We start from the raw sequence: 14,873 nt of genomic DNA, 5'->3' as shown, positions 1-14,873 counted from the left end.
TATTAACAACAGATGTGAGACTCTCTTCCCATCTTCCTATTAGGTAGAGATAAGGTCTTCCTACAAATACAGTGTCACCTCAGGATATTCTCTTCAACTTTATAAAAGAAGATTCCTCCAAATTCTTCAATATAATCACTGAGGATTTATACTCTAGTTTGAATATATTTACTTTCTGCAGTACAAACCCCAATAGGAAAATGCCTTAAATAGCAATGATCTGATGAACAGGGACATTTTTGCCAGCAGCAGATCTATCTATAAACCAGTTGTCTTGTCATCCCTGGCAGGAAATTGCTCATATTCTCAGTGCCATGGTATATACTTCTTGGGGATAGCCTTTATTTTATTTTTTTTTTAATTTTTTTATTTTTATTTATTTATGATAGTCACAGAGAGAGAGAGAGAGGCAGAGACACAGGCAGAGGTAGAAGCTGGCTCCATGCACCGGGAGCCCGATGTGGGATTCGATCCCGGGTCTCCAGGATCGCGCCCTGGGCCAAAGGCAGGCGCCAAACCGCTGCGCCACCCAGGGATCCCGGGGATAGCCTTTAATACTTCATCTATTCCCTTATGAAACTTTTTAGGTTTTAAGCAGGTTAAAAAAAAAATCAAGGTAAGGCCTTTCATCAAAACTTTTTAAGTTGGTAAAAGGCACACATTTTTGGACTCAGTAAGTTTTATTACTCAGAAGAATTATTGGCATTTGCAGTAAGCAACAAGATTTACATTCCCTTCTCTTCCTAAGTCTATAGATGTGTGATCAGATATTCTTTACCTCAATGTTTACAGTCATTAGGGTCTATGAATGGTCTGGAATGTATGCATTATTTAATATATGTGGTTCCACTTAATATGAGACTAAGCACAGGGAACATCACACAGGTTTTCATGGGTCAATTTTCTTTAAGGAATAACTAGAGTCTTTTGGGGCTGATAGGAGGCTTATTAGAAGTATTAGCAATGACACTATGTTTTACGGTATATAACCAATTCTTACAAAGACACTTAATGTACTTTTTTGCCACCTGGGAACCAAGTTTAACATCTTTGGATCTTAAATTTCTCATCTTGAAAATGACCGATTGAGTCTTAGATAATGACTTTAATACTCATTCATATTGTAATGTTATATCATTTCATAATTTTTTGAATAACAGAAATGGAAGGGACTCTGCAAATAAAAGAACTATAATAACTGCCATTTACTAAGTGCTTACGATGACATTGTGCTAAGGGTTTTATATTCGTTTAGATAATTTAATCTTCCCAACACCTCTACCAGATAAATGTTATTATCCTGATTTCACAGATTATGAAACAAAGGCTCAGAAAAATTAAATGAATCGACCAAAGGCTACATAACAAGATGTAATACTAATATTTGAACCCATTTTTGTCTTGCTCTGACACCCACAATTAAGAGTACTGCTTGTGTACCGTTTGATTTTTTTTAAAGTATGTGTACTATTTGATTAAAGTAGCTATACATGGTGTGAATCTAAGGCTGGAAAATATGACAATGGCAAATAAACCAAAACTGTACATGAGTAATAACTACTTCAAACAAAATGGCCCATATTTAACACTGTATTGTTCAAAAAACCCAAAGGCTACACAAGCATGAAATTACCCAGATATCAAACTTTCTAGAGATGGAAAATGATTAGAAACTTTGAGATCACAAAATATTTGATTAATGTCAAAATATTTTACAATATACAGCAGATAATGGTTTCATTACAATATTAGGTCATCTTCAATTTTTAAAGACCACAGTAGGATTCATCATGATTCATTCCATTTAGGTGAGTCTCAAATGTGCAAATACCTAATGCAAATACCGAATCCTAATTTCAAATACAGTGTATACAGTGTACAAAATTCATCTTAAATAGTATCTATCTTACAAAACACCACTGCAGTATCATGTGTTAAATTTTTCTAAAAGAATTCTTAGAATACTATACAGAGATGTAAGGGAGACAAAAATAAAACCCCAGATATTCAGGATCCCTGGGTGGCGCAGCGGTTTGGCACCTGCCTTTGGCCCAGGGCGCAATCCTGGAGACCTGGGATCGAATCCCACGTCAGGATCCTGGTGCATGGAGCCTGCTTCTCCCTCTGCCTATGTCTCTGCCCCTCTCTCTCTCTGTGTGTGTGTGACTATCATAAATAAATAAAAATTTTAAAAAACCCAGATATTCAATATCATGGACATTGTGGACACTCTTGACAATGTGATGTGTGCTACTGGGACAGTGTAAAATACAAATATCCATGCCCAGCCATCAGGCTGTAGACGTACAGTCTTTTGCCATGTACTACAGAGAGGTGTAGTTCTTGGAAACTGAGTCCCAGGACTAATTTATCTTGCTGCTTTGTATCCTTTTTGAGATTTTCAGTTCACTTTTCCTCTTCTTTGTTTCACTCCCTCAAAGTCCTGAGATATATAACACTTTGTCATTTATAATGAAACAGTTATTGAAATTATATTCCCTAAGATATTTGCCCTTAATATCTTATTCCTAAAGATGATAATTTTCTGAAAAAAAATAAAGAATAAAAAAAATTATAATTTTCTGGAGAGGAATAACTCCAACAATGAGAATTTTGGGTGTTTGGGCAAGCTCCTGTAGGGAAAGACCGAGCGCACGTTCTGTGATCTTTGAGTATACCAGGGAAGCTGGCCTCCTATTCTGTCCTCTCTTCTGTCCTCCACCCAGGGGCAGATATCAAGCAAGGTGTTGTTCGAGGCACAGAGACATCCACCTGGAACACGTAGATTGAAACCACGGGAACCTCAGAGCTGGGATACTTAGAAGGAGTCAAATGAGGTTTGAAAGATCTTTGTTTTGTCAAATTCCTTGAAAGAAGCTCTAATACAGTAAGTAGGTTTCCAAGTTATTATGGTTTGTGTATATGATGAAGCAAGTTGGTAGGGCTGAGGATGAGAACTTTCCCTTTAATAAAGTTGGTCAACAGTCTAAAATTTGTGAAATGTATGCTACTTTCCTCTAACTAAAGGGTCATTCTTTTTTTTACACACAATGGAAGGTAATAAATGAAGTTTAAGATGGTTTTACTGACCTTTTTTAAAAAGATTTTATTTTTTTTTAATTCATGAGACACATACAGAGAGGCAGAGACAGAGGAAGAAGAAGTAACAGAGATCCACACAGGTAGCCTGATATGGGACTCGATCCCAGGATCACAACCTGAGCCGAAGGCAGATGCTCAACTGCTGAGCCACCCTGGCGTCCCGGTTTTACTGCTTTAAGTAACATCTAAAACACTAATCAATATGAAGTGTCTAGTATCAACTGATAAGACTAATACAACTTTTTTAAAAAGGAAAGAGAGCCCAGAAATAAACCTATGCTTACATGGTCAATTAATCTATGACAAAAAGAGGCAAGTATACACAGTGGATAAAAGTGTCTTCAATAAATGGTGCTTGAAAAACTGGACAGCTATTTGCAAAAGAATGAAGCTGGACTACTTCCTTACACCTCAAAGTGGATTAAAGGCCTAAATGTGAGACCTGAAACCATAAAATTCCTAGAAGAGAATGAAAGCAGTAATTTCTTTGACACTGGCTACAGAAACATTTTTCTAGATATGTCTCCTCAGGCAAGGGAAACAAAAGCAAAAATAAACTATTGGGACTATGCCAAAATAAAAAGCTTCTGCACAGCAAAGAAAAGCATCAACAAAACAAAAAGACAACCTACTGAAATGAAAGCTCATATCTGCAAATAATATACCTGATTAAGGGTTAATATTCAAAATATATAAAGAATTTATACAACATGAATCCCCCTCAATCAATCCAATTAAAACATGGGCAGAGGAGTTGAATAGACATTTTTCAAAAGACGACATCCAAATGTTGAACACATGAGGAGATGTTCTACATCACTCAGTATAACTGAAATGCAAATCAAAACCACAATGAAATATCACCCCAAGCCCATCAGAATGGCTAGAATCAAAAAGACAAGATATAAGAAGTGTTGGAGAAAAAGAAACCCATGTGCACTGATGGTAGGAATGCAAATAGATGGAACCACCATGGAAAAAGTATGGAGAGTCCTCAAGAAATCTAACAATGCAACTGTCATGTTATCCAATAATTCCACTACTGGGTACTAACCCAAAGAAAATGAAAATAATAATTCAAAAAGATATATGAATCCCTATGTTTACTGCAGCATTATATATAATAGCCAGGATATGGAAGCTATCCAAGTGACCACTGATAACAGGTAAAGAAGAAATGGTGTACACACACACACACACACACACACACACACACACACACTGGAGTATTACTCAACCACAAAAAAATAAGATCTTGACACTGGTGAAAACATGGATGGACCTAGAGGGTATTATGCTATGTGAAATAAGTCAGTCAGAGAAAGGCAAATACCATCGAATTTCACTTATACGTGGAAATCTAAACAAAATAAACAAGCAAACAAAAACCAGAAACCGACCCACAAACAGGAAATTGGTGGTTGCCAGAGGGGAAGGGAGTAGGGAGATGGGCAAAATACGTGAAGAGGTGTGAGAGGTACAGGTTTCCAGATAAAAACACAATAAAATTACAATAAAAAAAATGAGAGAGAGATGCAGACTGAAAAACTGACAAAGGTGATAAATCTCGAGTGTAAAGCTCTTAGAGAAAGCTCACATACATAAGCTATTACACAGAAAAATAAATTTCAAATGGAATGCATTTGGATACAATGATCAGCCTCTCTATATCCTCCCAGAGAGGTCTCAAATAATAGGAATGGATACATTAATGACAAAATATCTATGAAAGATGTACTGGCTAGTCACATGAAGGTTGTACTGTCCAAAAAAATCAGAAAAATCTTTGGCAATGTGTACATAACTCTATTACTCAGGCTAATTTCCCTCCTGGGTCATCATGTTTGTCTCGGAAAACATGCAAACAAAGGGGTCAAGTGCAGGATCCTTCTTCAATGGGAGAGACGCAAGGTGAATGTCTTGAAGCTTAAAGCCCAGGAGGATGTACTCCCACGAAGCACTCCCCAAGCTGGGTGATTTCATCTTACAATTATCTTCCATCTTACAAAATATCATATGGCATACTTTCAATGATCATATTTCACCAATCTTTGGGGTGATTTCTTTTCGATTAGGTTTTAAAGCACTTCTTAGAAAGACTGCCGTTTAATTAGCTGCCTTGATTCCTTTGTCTGTTCCAGATTGTTATAAGCAGATCGACAGATGATGCCAAAGATACAAAAGGCATGATCTGAGCAAGCGGTCCACATTAGAAATTTACTACTGAGACTCCTGAATGTCCAGCACAACATGAATCAGCACATGGAGTTTTACTTTCTTTTATTTACTTCTTTTATTGTTTCTTTTATTGTTAATTTTTCACTTTCTAGATATGCAAGATTATTTTGTTATAATAAAAATGTTCAAAAGAAACCTGGACAGGTGCTGAGCCTAAAGCACTCTTTAATAGCTTCATGAAACAATCATATTTCCCAAAATACAGAATGAGAAAAGGCTTTATATATTCACAGTAATGCATAGTAAGAAATCATTACCAGCTAAATGAGAGTTCTAATGCAGAATATGGAGAAAATCAGGTGTTATCTGATTTTCTATTTGAACATTAGAAAGCCTCATTTAAGAATCCATTCTCAGTGCCATCTGTATAAGACAATCTTAATTTGGCATAACATTATTCTGTCTGTTATACACCTGCTTGTCCCCTGGATTATGAAACAAAAATAGCAATTTTTCAAGCATAATAATCCTCATATCTTTTTAATTAATATAGATGTTGAAATAAAAAAAATAAAACTCAGCTTTAGGCCAGTAGGATTTCAGATATTTCAGAGAATAAGGCACAGTATTCATAATTATTTTGATTATTTTGGGTTATCCCACAACAATTCAGTTTAAAAAGTGCAAGTGCATTTTTACAAGGAATCTTCTAGAAAAACCATTAAGATAACATGGAAATGAAGGTACATTACAGAAAAACACAGGAAGATTCAATGTCATCATGGTAATAAGATTCATGCATTTACATTTCTAGATATCAGCTGGAGACAGCATCAATTAATCTTTTTTTCATGAACCTTAATTTTAAGTCTCTCATGATTATCAATTTTTAAAGAATACATAAAACACTGAAAGAAGGATAAAATTTAGACTGTCCTGGTCATTTTCTTTACCTCAATGATCGATATGTAAATCACTGAGAATTATAAATTGAATACAAGTTCTGCACTCAACTCAACCAAGACAGCTAAAACCTAATAAAATTCATAGTGAATGGCTTAAAAGGGGGAAAAAATAAACTACCTTCCCCCCAAAATTCTAACCAGTTTCTGACATACCAATTATGTCCTACCAATTGGTTGCTATATCTTTAATCATCATAAATATTTATAACAAGGACAATGTCCTCAGGCTTTTGATTTAGATTTTAAATTGCCCTCTAAGTAATTAACTGCTAAAATTACCCATTTGTCTAAAATTGATACTATGCTAAGAAACAAACCATTAGTTAATAGTGAATATTTATTTCACAATGTCATATTGAGGATAGACACATTTTGTGGGCAAAATAGCACAGTAATTCTAGAAATTTAGTTAACATTGACAATTTTTGTTATGAGTTTATTCCAGTATTTACAAGGAATATGCATCAAGCAAGATAAAACTTTAACAGATGTTTTGCTGAGGATTAGTACAAAATCACTGAGAATATCTCATGCTTTGTTATGAAATCACAAGTTATGTACCATTCCGGGTGGGGTTTTTTTGCTCCTCTGTTTTTCAATGACACATCATCTTTGTAATGCTTGAAAATTTTATCTGGTTCACACTAAAGAATAATCTCAATTCTTAGGTACATGACATCCCACATTATTACCATAAACAATGATATATGAAGTCTAACCAAAAATATGTACATTTTTAGAACCAAGATAAATGTTTCACATATATTGTCATGCTGCCCAATAACTTAACTAAAAGTCCAAATTGCCAGATTTAGAAGCAAAAGGATTTGATCACTGTACTTTCCCTTCTGTTCATCATGAATATTCAGTATTTATGGCATTGCAATCATTTAAGCATCTAGGAGCTATTTAGGAAAACACAGCACTTTGGAATTATTAAAGAACGTCCTCTTTTAAACATAAAAGGTTATCTTGCCTGGTTTTCATACCTCCTTAGATTTACAGAGAACCATTACAAGGTCTTATTTTAGCTCAACTTTTTTTTTTAATTAACTTCTAGCTCAGCATTATGAACAGCTGTTAACTTAGTAAATATTATTCTTATGTTCTTCATTTTGCATTCATAGATTTAGGTGACAATAAATATCACATGAAAAAAAAAAGGTAATACATCAAACAGAAATACTCATGGGACATCTGTCATTATGTCATAGTCAGACTTCTTTGAGAATAATATCACCTGCGGTGCAGATCCTAAATGTAACCCTGGAGGAGTGCATTGTGTCTAAGCAGGTGAAGAAAAGCTAGCACATAATTAGGTGAGTGGCCTCCCATGGAAACCAACATGGTAATAAGGGCCGTCTGCTTCCACGCACTGCAATTCAGATGCCAAAACACAGGCATTAACAAGCTGCATTCTATTTTTTAACTTCCCACACCCTCAGAGAAGGTTTAAGTATTATCTTCAATATGAAATGATGACAATCCTATGTGACTGAGTGCATATAGTCAAATAAAAAGCTAATTACAGTAATTTAATGTATTAATCAGGCGGCGTAGGGAAAAGAATATTCGACAAAGAGTCAAAAAGCCCTTTTGAGGATGCTAATCCTGGAAGGAGCTTGCTTGGTTACAATAGATTCACTTAAAAAGGTGTTTTTCTTTTTTAATTATACCAATAATTAATATTTAAATTATTGCCATTGTGTAAATGTTACTTATATTTGAACCATCAAGTTTACTATGAATACTTTTCTTCTGCCCTACACAAGGATTTGTTTTTCCTGGTGTTAGTGATGATCTAGTTCTTTGGTTTATTGGCTTGTTTTCCTTCATTTCATTTTCTTTGTGGTTACTGTTAATTCAGTGCCAAACTCATTTCCCATCTTGGAAATCTGCTCAAATATGTTAGGTATTCTACCTACAATTTCCTCTTCTTCAAAATCTCTCCTAGAAACTTTTGATCTGCTCCAATCGAACCAATGGATTCTCTCTCAATTTGATGCGTAACTGTCACCCTGGGATTCTTTTCAACATGGTTCTGAAAATCTCTTGCGTCTCTCTCCTGTGGTAGCCTCTGTTACTGGTTTTGTCTTCTCTACCTTGGTTTATACCCTGAATTCTAGTGGAGTACATCCTCAAGTAGCTTCTCGAGAAAGGATGCCAGGATGGGCATAATTTTCAACTCCTTCAACATCTAAAAATAATTATTTTACCCTCATGCTTACTTGACAGTTTGTACAGAACACTAGGGTTGAGAGAATAGTTTTTTTGTTTGTTTTTGTTTTGTTTTGTTTTAAGTAAAGTCTACATCCATCCTTTGGGCTTGAACTCATTATCCTGAGGTCAAGAGTCAAATGCTCTACAAATGAGCCAGCTAGGTGCCCCAAAAGAATAGTTTTAAGTCTGAATCATTAAGCCACTGCCCCATTCCTGTCTCCCTTTCAGTGTTGCTACTGAAAAGTCTAATGCTCCTGTGATCCTTGGTCCATCACAGTAAAGCTGTTACCTTTTGTAGGATTTTTCTTTGAAACCAGTGTTCTGAAATTTTGCAATAAGGAATCTTATTGTCAGTCTATTTTCATTAAATGTTATGGGCATTTAATGGACCCTCTTCATCTTGAAATTCACATCTTTCACAGCTGGAAATAGTGTAGCTTAATGATTATTACTTTACACAATTCCCTCCTGTCTATTTTCTCCAATTATTCAGATATTGGATACCCCACACTGGACCTCTTATTTTTTTTTGATACTTTCTTTTTTCATTTTTTAGATTTGTGTTTTAATGCTATATTTTCTGGCATACTTCTTCAACTTTATCGTTCACCCTTTTTTGTTATTTTTTGTCATCATATATTTTTAATTTCTAAAGCAACTTTCTGTTCACTAAGTTCCTCTTCTTAAAAGCAGCCTATCATTCTTGTTTTATAGATACACTATTATTCTTATATCTCTTCGAGAATATTGATAACTTTTTTAGAGTCTTCTTTCTTACCTTTCTCTAATTAATGCCCAACTTTGCTATTTCCAAGTTACTTATTTGTCAAAAGAGGGTCTTCACTATAGATTAACCTGGATTCTTCAGGTCTATTCTTCTGGACTGGTCAGATTCTCCACAAAAGTCTCTTACAATTTTCTACCTTCAGATCTGGGTCTGACACCTGTTTCTAGAAGCACCACAGGCCAGACTCTGTCTCTCATGCTCTTCCCTATTGCACCCACCCACCCAGCCCCTGCCCATGTCTCTACTTCTCTCTGTGTGTCTCTCATAAAATAATAAATAAAATCCTTTTTAAAAATCTGATTCCAATTCTAGGAGATGAGAAAGAGAGAGAGAGAGAGAGAGAGAGAGAGAGAGAGAGAGAGAGAATATATATATATATATATATATATATATATATTTTTTTTTTTTTTTTTTTTAAGTTTTGCAGGTGATTCTGCCATGGAGTCAAATTTGAATATCTTCAAACTACTACGGAGGTTTCTTCTACCTTTAAATATTCCAAGAACTGAGATTGTCCAGTGCATTTTGGCAAATCCTCAAGGAGCCAAGATTTTCAATAGCTATGGGTAAAGACATACCATATATCAATATATTTTGCTGACTTTCAATTATTCAAAAAGACATAAGAAGAGGTAAATCATACTATGCTCTTTTAAAGGCAAAAATGTAGTAGAGCATCCATCTGTGACCACATCAAACAACTTCTGAGTGCGTATAATTCCTGCTCTATATGACTAATATCCAGACTCACTGTGGGTGTTGCATCTTATTTTTGACATTATTTCTATGCCGAATGAGCAACGCATTAACCATTAAGTTTCTCACCACACCCCAGGAGGCATTAAACCAAGTTTACTGCTATGGCACAACTGGGAACAGGAAGCAAACACAATATATCTGAAGTACATTTAATGACCATGGAATAAGAGAAAAGCTTGGATAAGAGCTATGGAAACATGATTTCAAGAAAGTACAGACTAGTTACTGAAAACAGCCATGCAGATCAATCTCCTCATAACCATTAGGAGATAAAGGAAGAGTAAAATGTAATGGAAGAAGCAGACCTTACAAATGCCACAAGAATCATCAGTGACCCTGGCCTGAAGATAGTGAACATGGTGATGCTTTGTGAAAAAAGCATTCTTCTTTGTTTCACCAACAAAATCTTCCATCAATACTTGCCCACAAGTGGCATACAGAGGTTGGTGCGAAAACCAAACAAGAATAAAAATCAAGTGATGCCACGGTTTTTTTTTTTTAATATTTTATCTATCTATTTGTTTCTGTATGTATGTATGTATGTATGTATGTATGTATGTATGTATAGAGCGCAAGAGTGTGTGAGCAGGAAGAGGGGCAGAGGAAGAGAGAAAGAGAATCTCAAGCCAACTCTGTGCTAAGTGCAGAGCCTGATGTGGGGCTCAATCTCACAACCCTGAGATCATGACCTGAGCCAAAATCAAGAGTTGTATGCTTAACTCCCCAAGTGCCCTGCCATGGTTTTTTTTTTTTTTTTTTTAAGGTTCAGTCAGGGCTTTAATGCCAATCCTGTCACTGAATTTGTAAGTCAGGAAGTCAAAGTTTTCTCAGAGTAGCTTCTGATGTCCACTGAGGCTGGCAGGCCCCTGGGTACCCCCTGAAGGTTTCACTAGCTGGGCTCTCTACATTGCCCAGGGATAAGGTAAGAAACAGGAGTATAGATGTACTATACTGTTGGTTTTTAATCCAATCAACCCTAAGAAGAGAACATTTAATGTGTAAATGAGACAACTTGAGATGTTTTACTGTTTAGGAAGAATAAGGACAAAATTATGTTCATGTTATGATATTAATGTTTGGAGTTGGATTTAAGCATGGCAAGATTAATAAGACAAGTCTTTCCATATGTCAAAATTTTTTCTCCAATCTACCTACTAAAAACTATATCAATGGATACTGATTTTGAAGAAAAACGAATTAAAAAAATTTAAAAGATATCTATCAATAAAACAAAACAAAAGCGCATAACAAAAAAGAGCTATATGAAACAACAGACTGTATATACATATTGATTCTGTTATTTATCTATAACACAATGTTTTTTTAGGGCTGCTACAAGTTCGTGCATTTTAAAATAATGCAACATAACTGGCCACTGTGAAAATCCTCATTATTAATGCCACAAATATTAATAAGCATCTGTAACTTATTAAAAATAAAATCAACAAGAGAAAAATAGACAATATATAAGAACAGGCAACATAATTACAATTGGTCAAGAAATATGACAAGGAACTCAATGTTACTAGCAGTCAAGGAAATACGAACATAAAAGATATTCCAATTTTGCTCATCAGAATGACAAAAATTTTAATGACTGGTTATAGTCAATGCTTATTACTAAAGTAGAGAAAAACAGTCCTCCTATAATTTATAACCTCGTGGGCAAATGTTCCAGTGAAATTCATTAAAACTGAAGTCATATCTCTTAATAAAGAAAACCCATTAACTGATCTACAAAAGAAGTACAAATGTAAAGGTTTTATACTATCATTTACTCTAGAATCATTTATAATAGCAACATTCTGTAAACAACACAAGATCTATGAATAACAAAGATAAACTCAAAATGGATGAAAGATCTAAATGTGAGACAAGATTCCATCAAAATCCTAGAGGAGAACACAAGCAACACCCTTTTTGAACTTGGCCACAGTAACTTCTTGCAAGATACATCCACGAAGGCAAAAGAAACAAAAGCAAAAATGAACTATTGGGACTTCATCAAGATAAGAAGCTTTTACACAGCAAAGGATACAGTCAACAAAACTCAAAGACAACCTACAGAATGGGAGAAGATATTTGCAAATGACTTATCAGATAAAGGACTAGTTTCCAAGATCTATAAAGAACTTATTTTTTTTAATTTTTTTTTAATTTACTTATGACAGTCACAGAGAGAGAGAGAGAGAGAGGCAGAGACACAGGCAGAGGGAGAAGCAGGCGCCATGCACTGGGAGCCTGACGTGGGATTCGATCCCGGGTCTCTAGGATCGCGCCCCGGGCCAAAGATAGGCGCCAAACCACTGCGCCACCCAGGGATCCCTATAAAGAACTTATTAAACTCAACACCAAAGAAACAAACAATCCAATCATGGAATGGGCAAAAGACATGAAGAGAAATCTCACAGAGGAAGACATAGACATGGCCAACATGCACATGAGAAAATGCTCTGCATCACTTGCCATCAGGGAAATACAAATCAAAACCACAATGAGATACCACCTCACACCAGTGAGAATGGGGAAGATTAACAAGGCAGGAAACCACAAATGTTGGAGAGGATGCGGAGAAAAGGGAACCCTCTTACACTGTTGGTGGGAATGTGAACTGGTGCAGCCACTCTGGAAAACTGTGTGGAGGTTCCTCAAAGAGTTAAAAATAGACCTACCCTATGACCCAGCAATTGCACTGTTGGGGATTTACCCCGAAGATTCAGAGGCAATGAAACGCCGGGACACCTGCACCCCGATGTTTCTAGCAGCAATGTCCACAATAGCCAAACTGTGGAAGGAGCCTTGGTGTCCATCGAAAGATGGATGGATAAAGAAGATGTGGTTTATGTATACAATGGAATATTACTCAGCCATTAGAAACGACAAATACCCACCATTTGCTTCAACGTGGATGGAACTGGAGGGTATTATGCTGAGTGAAATAAGTCAATCGGAGAAGGACAAACATTATATGGTCTCATTCATTTGGGGAATATAAATAATAGTGAAAGAGAATATAAGGGAAGGGAGAAGAAATGTGTGGGAAATATCAGAAAGGGAGACAGAACATGGAAGCCTCCTAACTCTGGGAATCGAACTAGGGGTGGTGGAAGGGGAGGAGGGTGGGGGGTGGGGGTGAATGGGTGACAGGCACTGAGGGGGTCACTTGACGGGATGAGCACTGGGTGTTATTCTGTATGTTGGTAAATTGAACACCAATAAAAAATAAATTTCTTAAAAAAATAAATAAATAAAAATAAATAAAAAGTAAAAAAAAAAGAAAGTTGAAAATTACGGTTCATAAATACTATAGACTCGTATGCAGTTATTAGGAAAACTAAACTACATAGTCATACATTGATTTTAAAGGATATCCATGATATACTTTTAAATGCCATACAATAATATATATCATTTTTATAGAGCAAAATAAAACACACACAAAATACTATATGTACATAAATGCTTTTACACGCAAAGGGAAAGGTAGTACAAAGAAAAGAAGGCGCCTCTTGCTCAGAGTGGTGTAGATAGATAATGGGAAGAAAGGGACAAAATTCTACTTTACATACATCCACAGTACTCAATTGATTCTCAGGATCACAAAATGTAGCCATTTGAATTATTAAATGTGAGCACATGATTAAACCTTCAGATATAACTTTGGCATCTTCTGACTCTCTCACATATGTTAACAAAGAGTCTCCTGTTTGAAGTGTGAAATTCTGAGACAATTTCCAAGATGGCTGCTCAGTCAAATATTAGAAAAATGTAGTCCTTTTGACACATAGTAATTCAATTTGTAGTAGAAGAAATGAAAGAGAGCAATAGGAAACCATTTTTATCTGTTTGTACATACAAATGAAAAAATACATACTATAAACTCACCATAACACTGTTTTGGATCATAATATTGCATATTGAAACTCCCTGATACTTTAGCATGAAGTTCCAAAGTAAAGCTACCTGAGACTCTCTTCTCTTAAAAACTGTGTTACAATATCATTTCCAGTGGATCTCATTTATTAGCAAATGTTTCCCTATGAAACTAAAAGAGAATAAGATCTAAACAATAGTGTTGCAGTGAAAATACTTAATGTTTAAACATGGTTTCCAATCGCTAAACCAAGCAATCATGGTTCACTTCAACATCACTTCTCTTTATACAATAATTTTTTTTAAGTGATGATAGAGAAATTAGACTTTGACTAAAAAAAAAAAAATTTACACATGAAGAATGCTAACCCTTAGCTGAAAAAGATCTTTTCCTACCTTCACATTATCTGGATGCAGCCCTCCAGGGTGCTTGTCCATGTACTGACATAAATCAGTGTGCTAAAAGAAAAAAAAGGGAAAATGTATTAACATCCCTCTGGCTATAACATGATGAATCAATATTTTTCTACTTCAAAGTCACCATTGCCTTCTGAACAAAGCAAAATATAAGACAAGTGGGTAGATTTTTTAGTGTATATAGCTGAATGCTTCTCCGCCCTCTCATTTTTAACCACAACTGAATCATTATCTTTATCTCTAGGCTCTGTTATATATTTAACATATCTGTGTATTAGAAGGAATTCATGTACACAACTTACTAAGTGCCTAATTTCCTCCTCATTGAAAATATACTTTAACACAAAAAACCCTAAACTATAAACATAAGTACCATAACTTGAAAAATACTATATCAAAACATACACATATATACACACTAAACCAATTAAACTTCCCATTATCTTGTATTTTTCAAGTGCAGATGCCAGTTATAATTATTCATTTTGTGTGAGATGAAAATACTACAAATATATCATTCTAGGAAAATTAACCAATGAATTTATTTAAATTTCTCCTAACTATATTCATTA

The 14,873-nt window shown here is 35.2% G+C and overlaps 1 protein-coding gene across 3 annotated transcripts in view; it reads right to left on the bottom strand.

The window, feature by feature from the left end:
• Nucleotides 1-14,873, bottom strand: part of CDK14 (cyclin dependent kinase 14) — a 564,290-nt gene that overhangs the window by 269,406 nt on the left and 280,011 nt on the right. For all 3 annotated transcript variants that reach the window (XM_055307507.1, XM_055307508.1, XM_055307506.1), the window contains one exon: nucleotides 14,281-14,343. In XM_055307507.1, coding sequence (XP_055163482.1) covers nucleotides 14,281-14,343 — 63 coding nt within the window. The remainder of the gene's footprint in view (nucleotides 1-14,280; nucleotides 14,344-14,873) is intronic.

The sequence above is a fragment of the Nyctereutes procyonoides genome, unplaced genomic scaffold (genome assembly GCF_905146905.1).
Source record: "Nyctereutes procyonoides isolate TBG_1078 unplaced genomic scaffold, NYPRO_anot_genome, whole genome shotgun sequence".
Lineage (NCBI taxonomy): Eukaryota > Metazoa > Chordata > Mammalia > Carnivora > Canidae > Nyctereutes > Nyctereutes procyonoides.
Note: the sequence above shows the minus strand (reverse complement) of the source record. Positions and strands in the feature narration are given on the sequence as shown.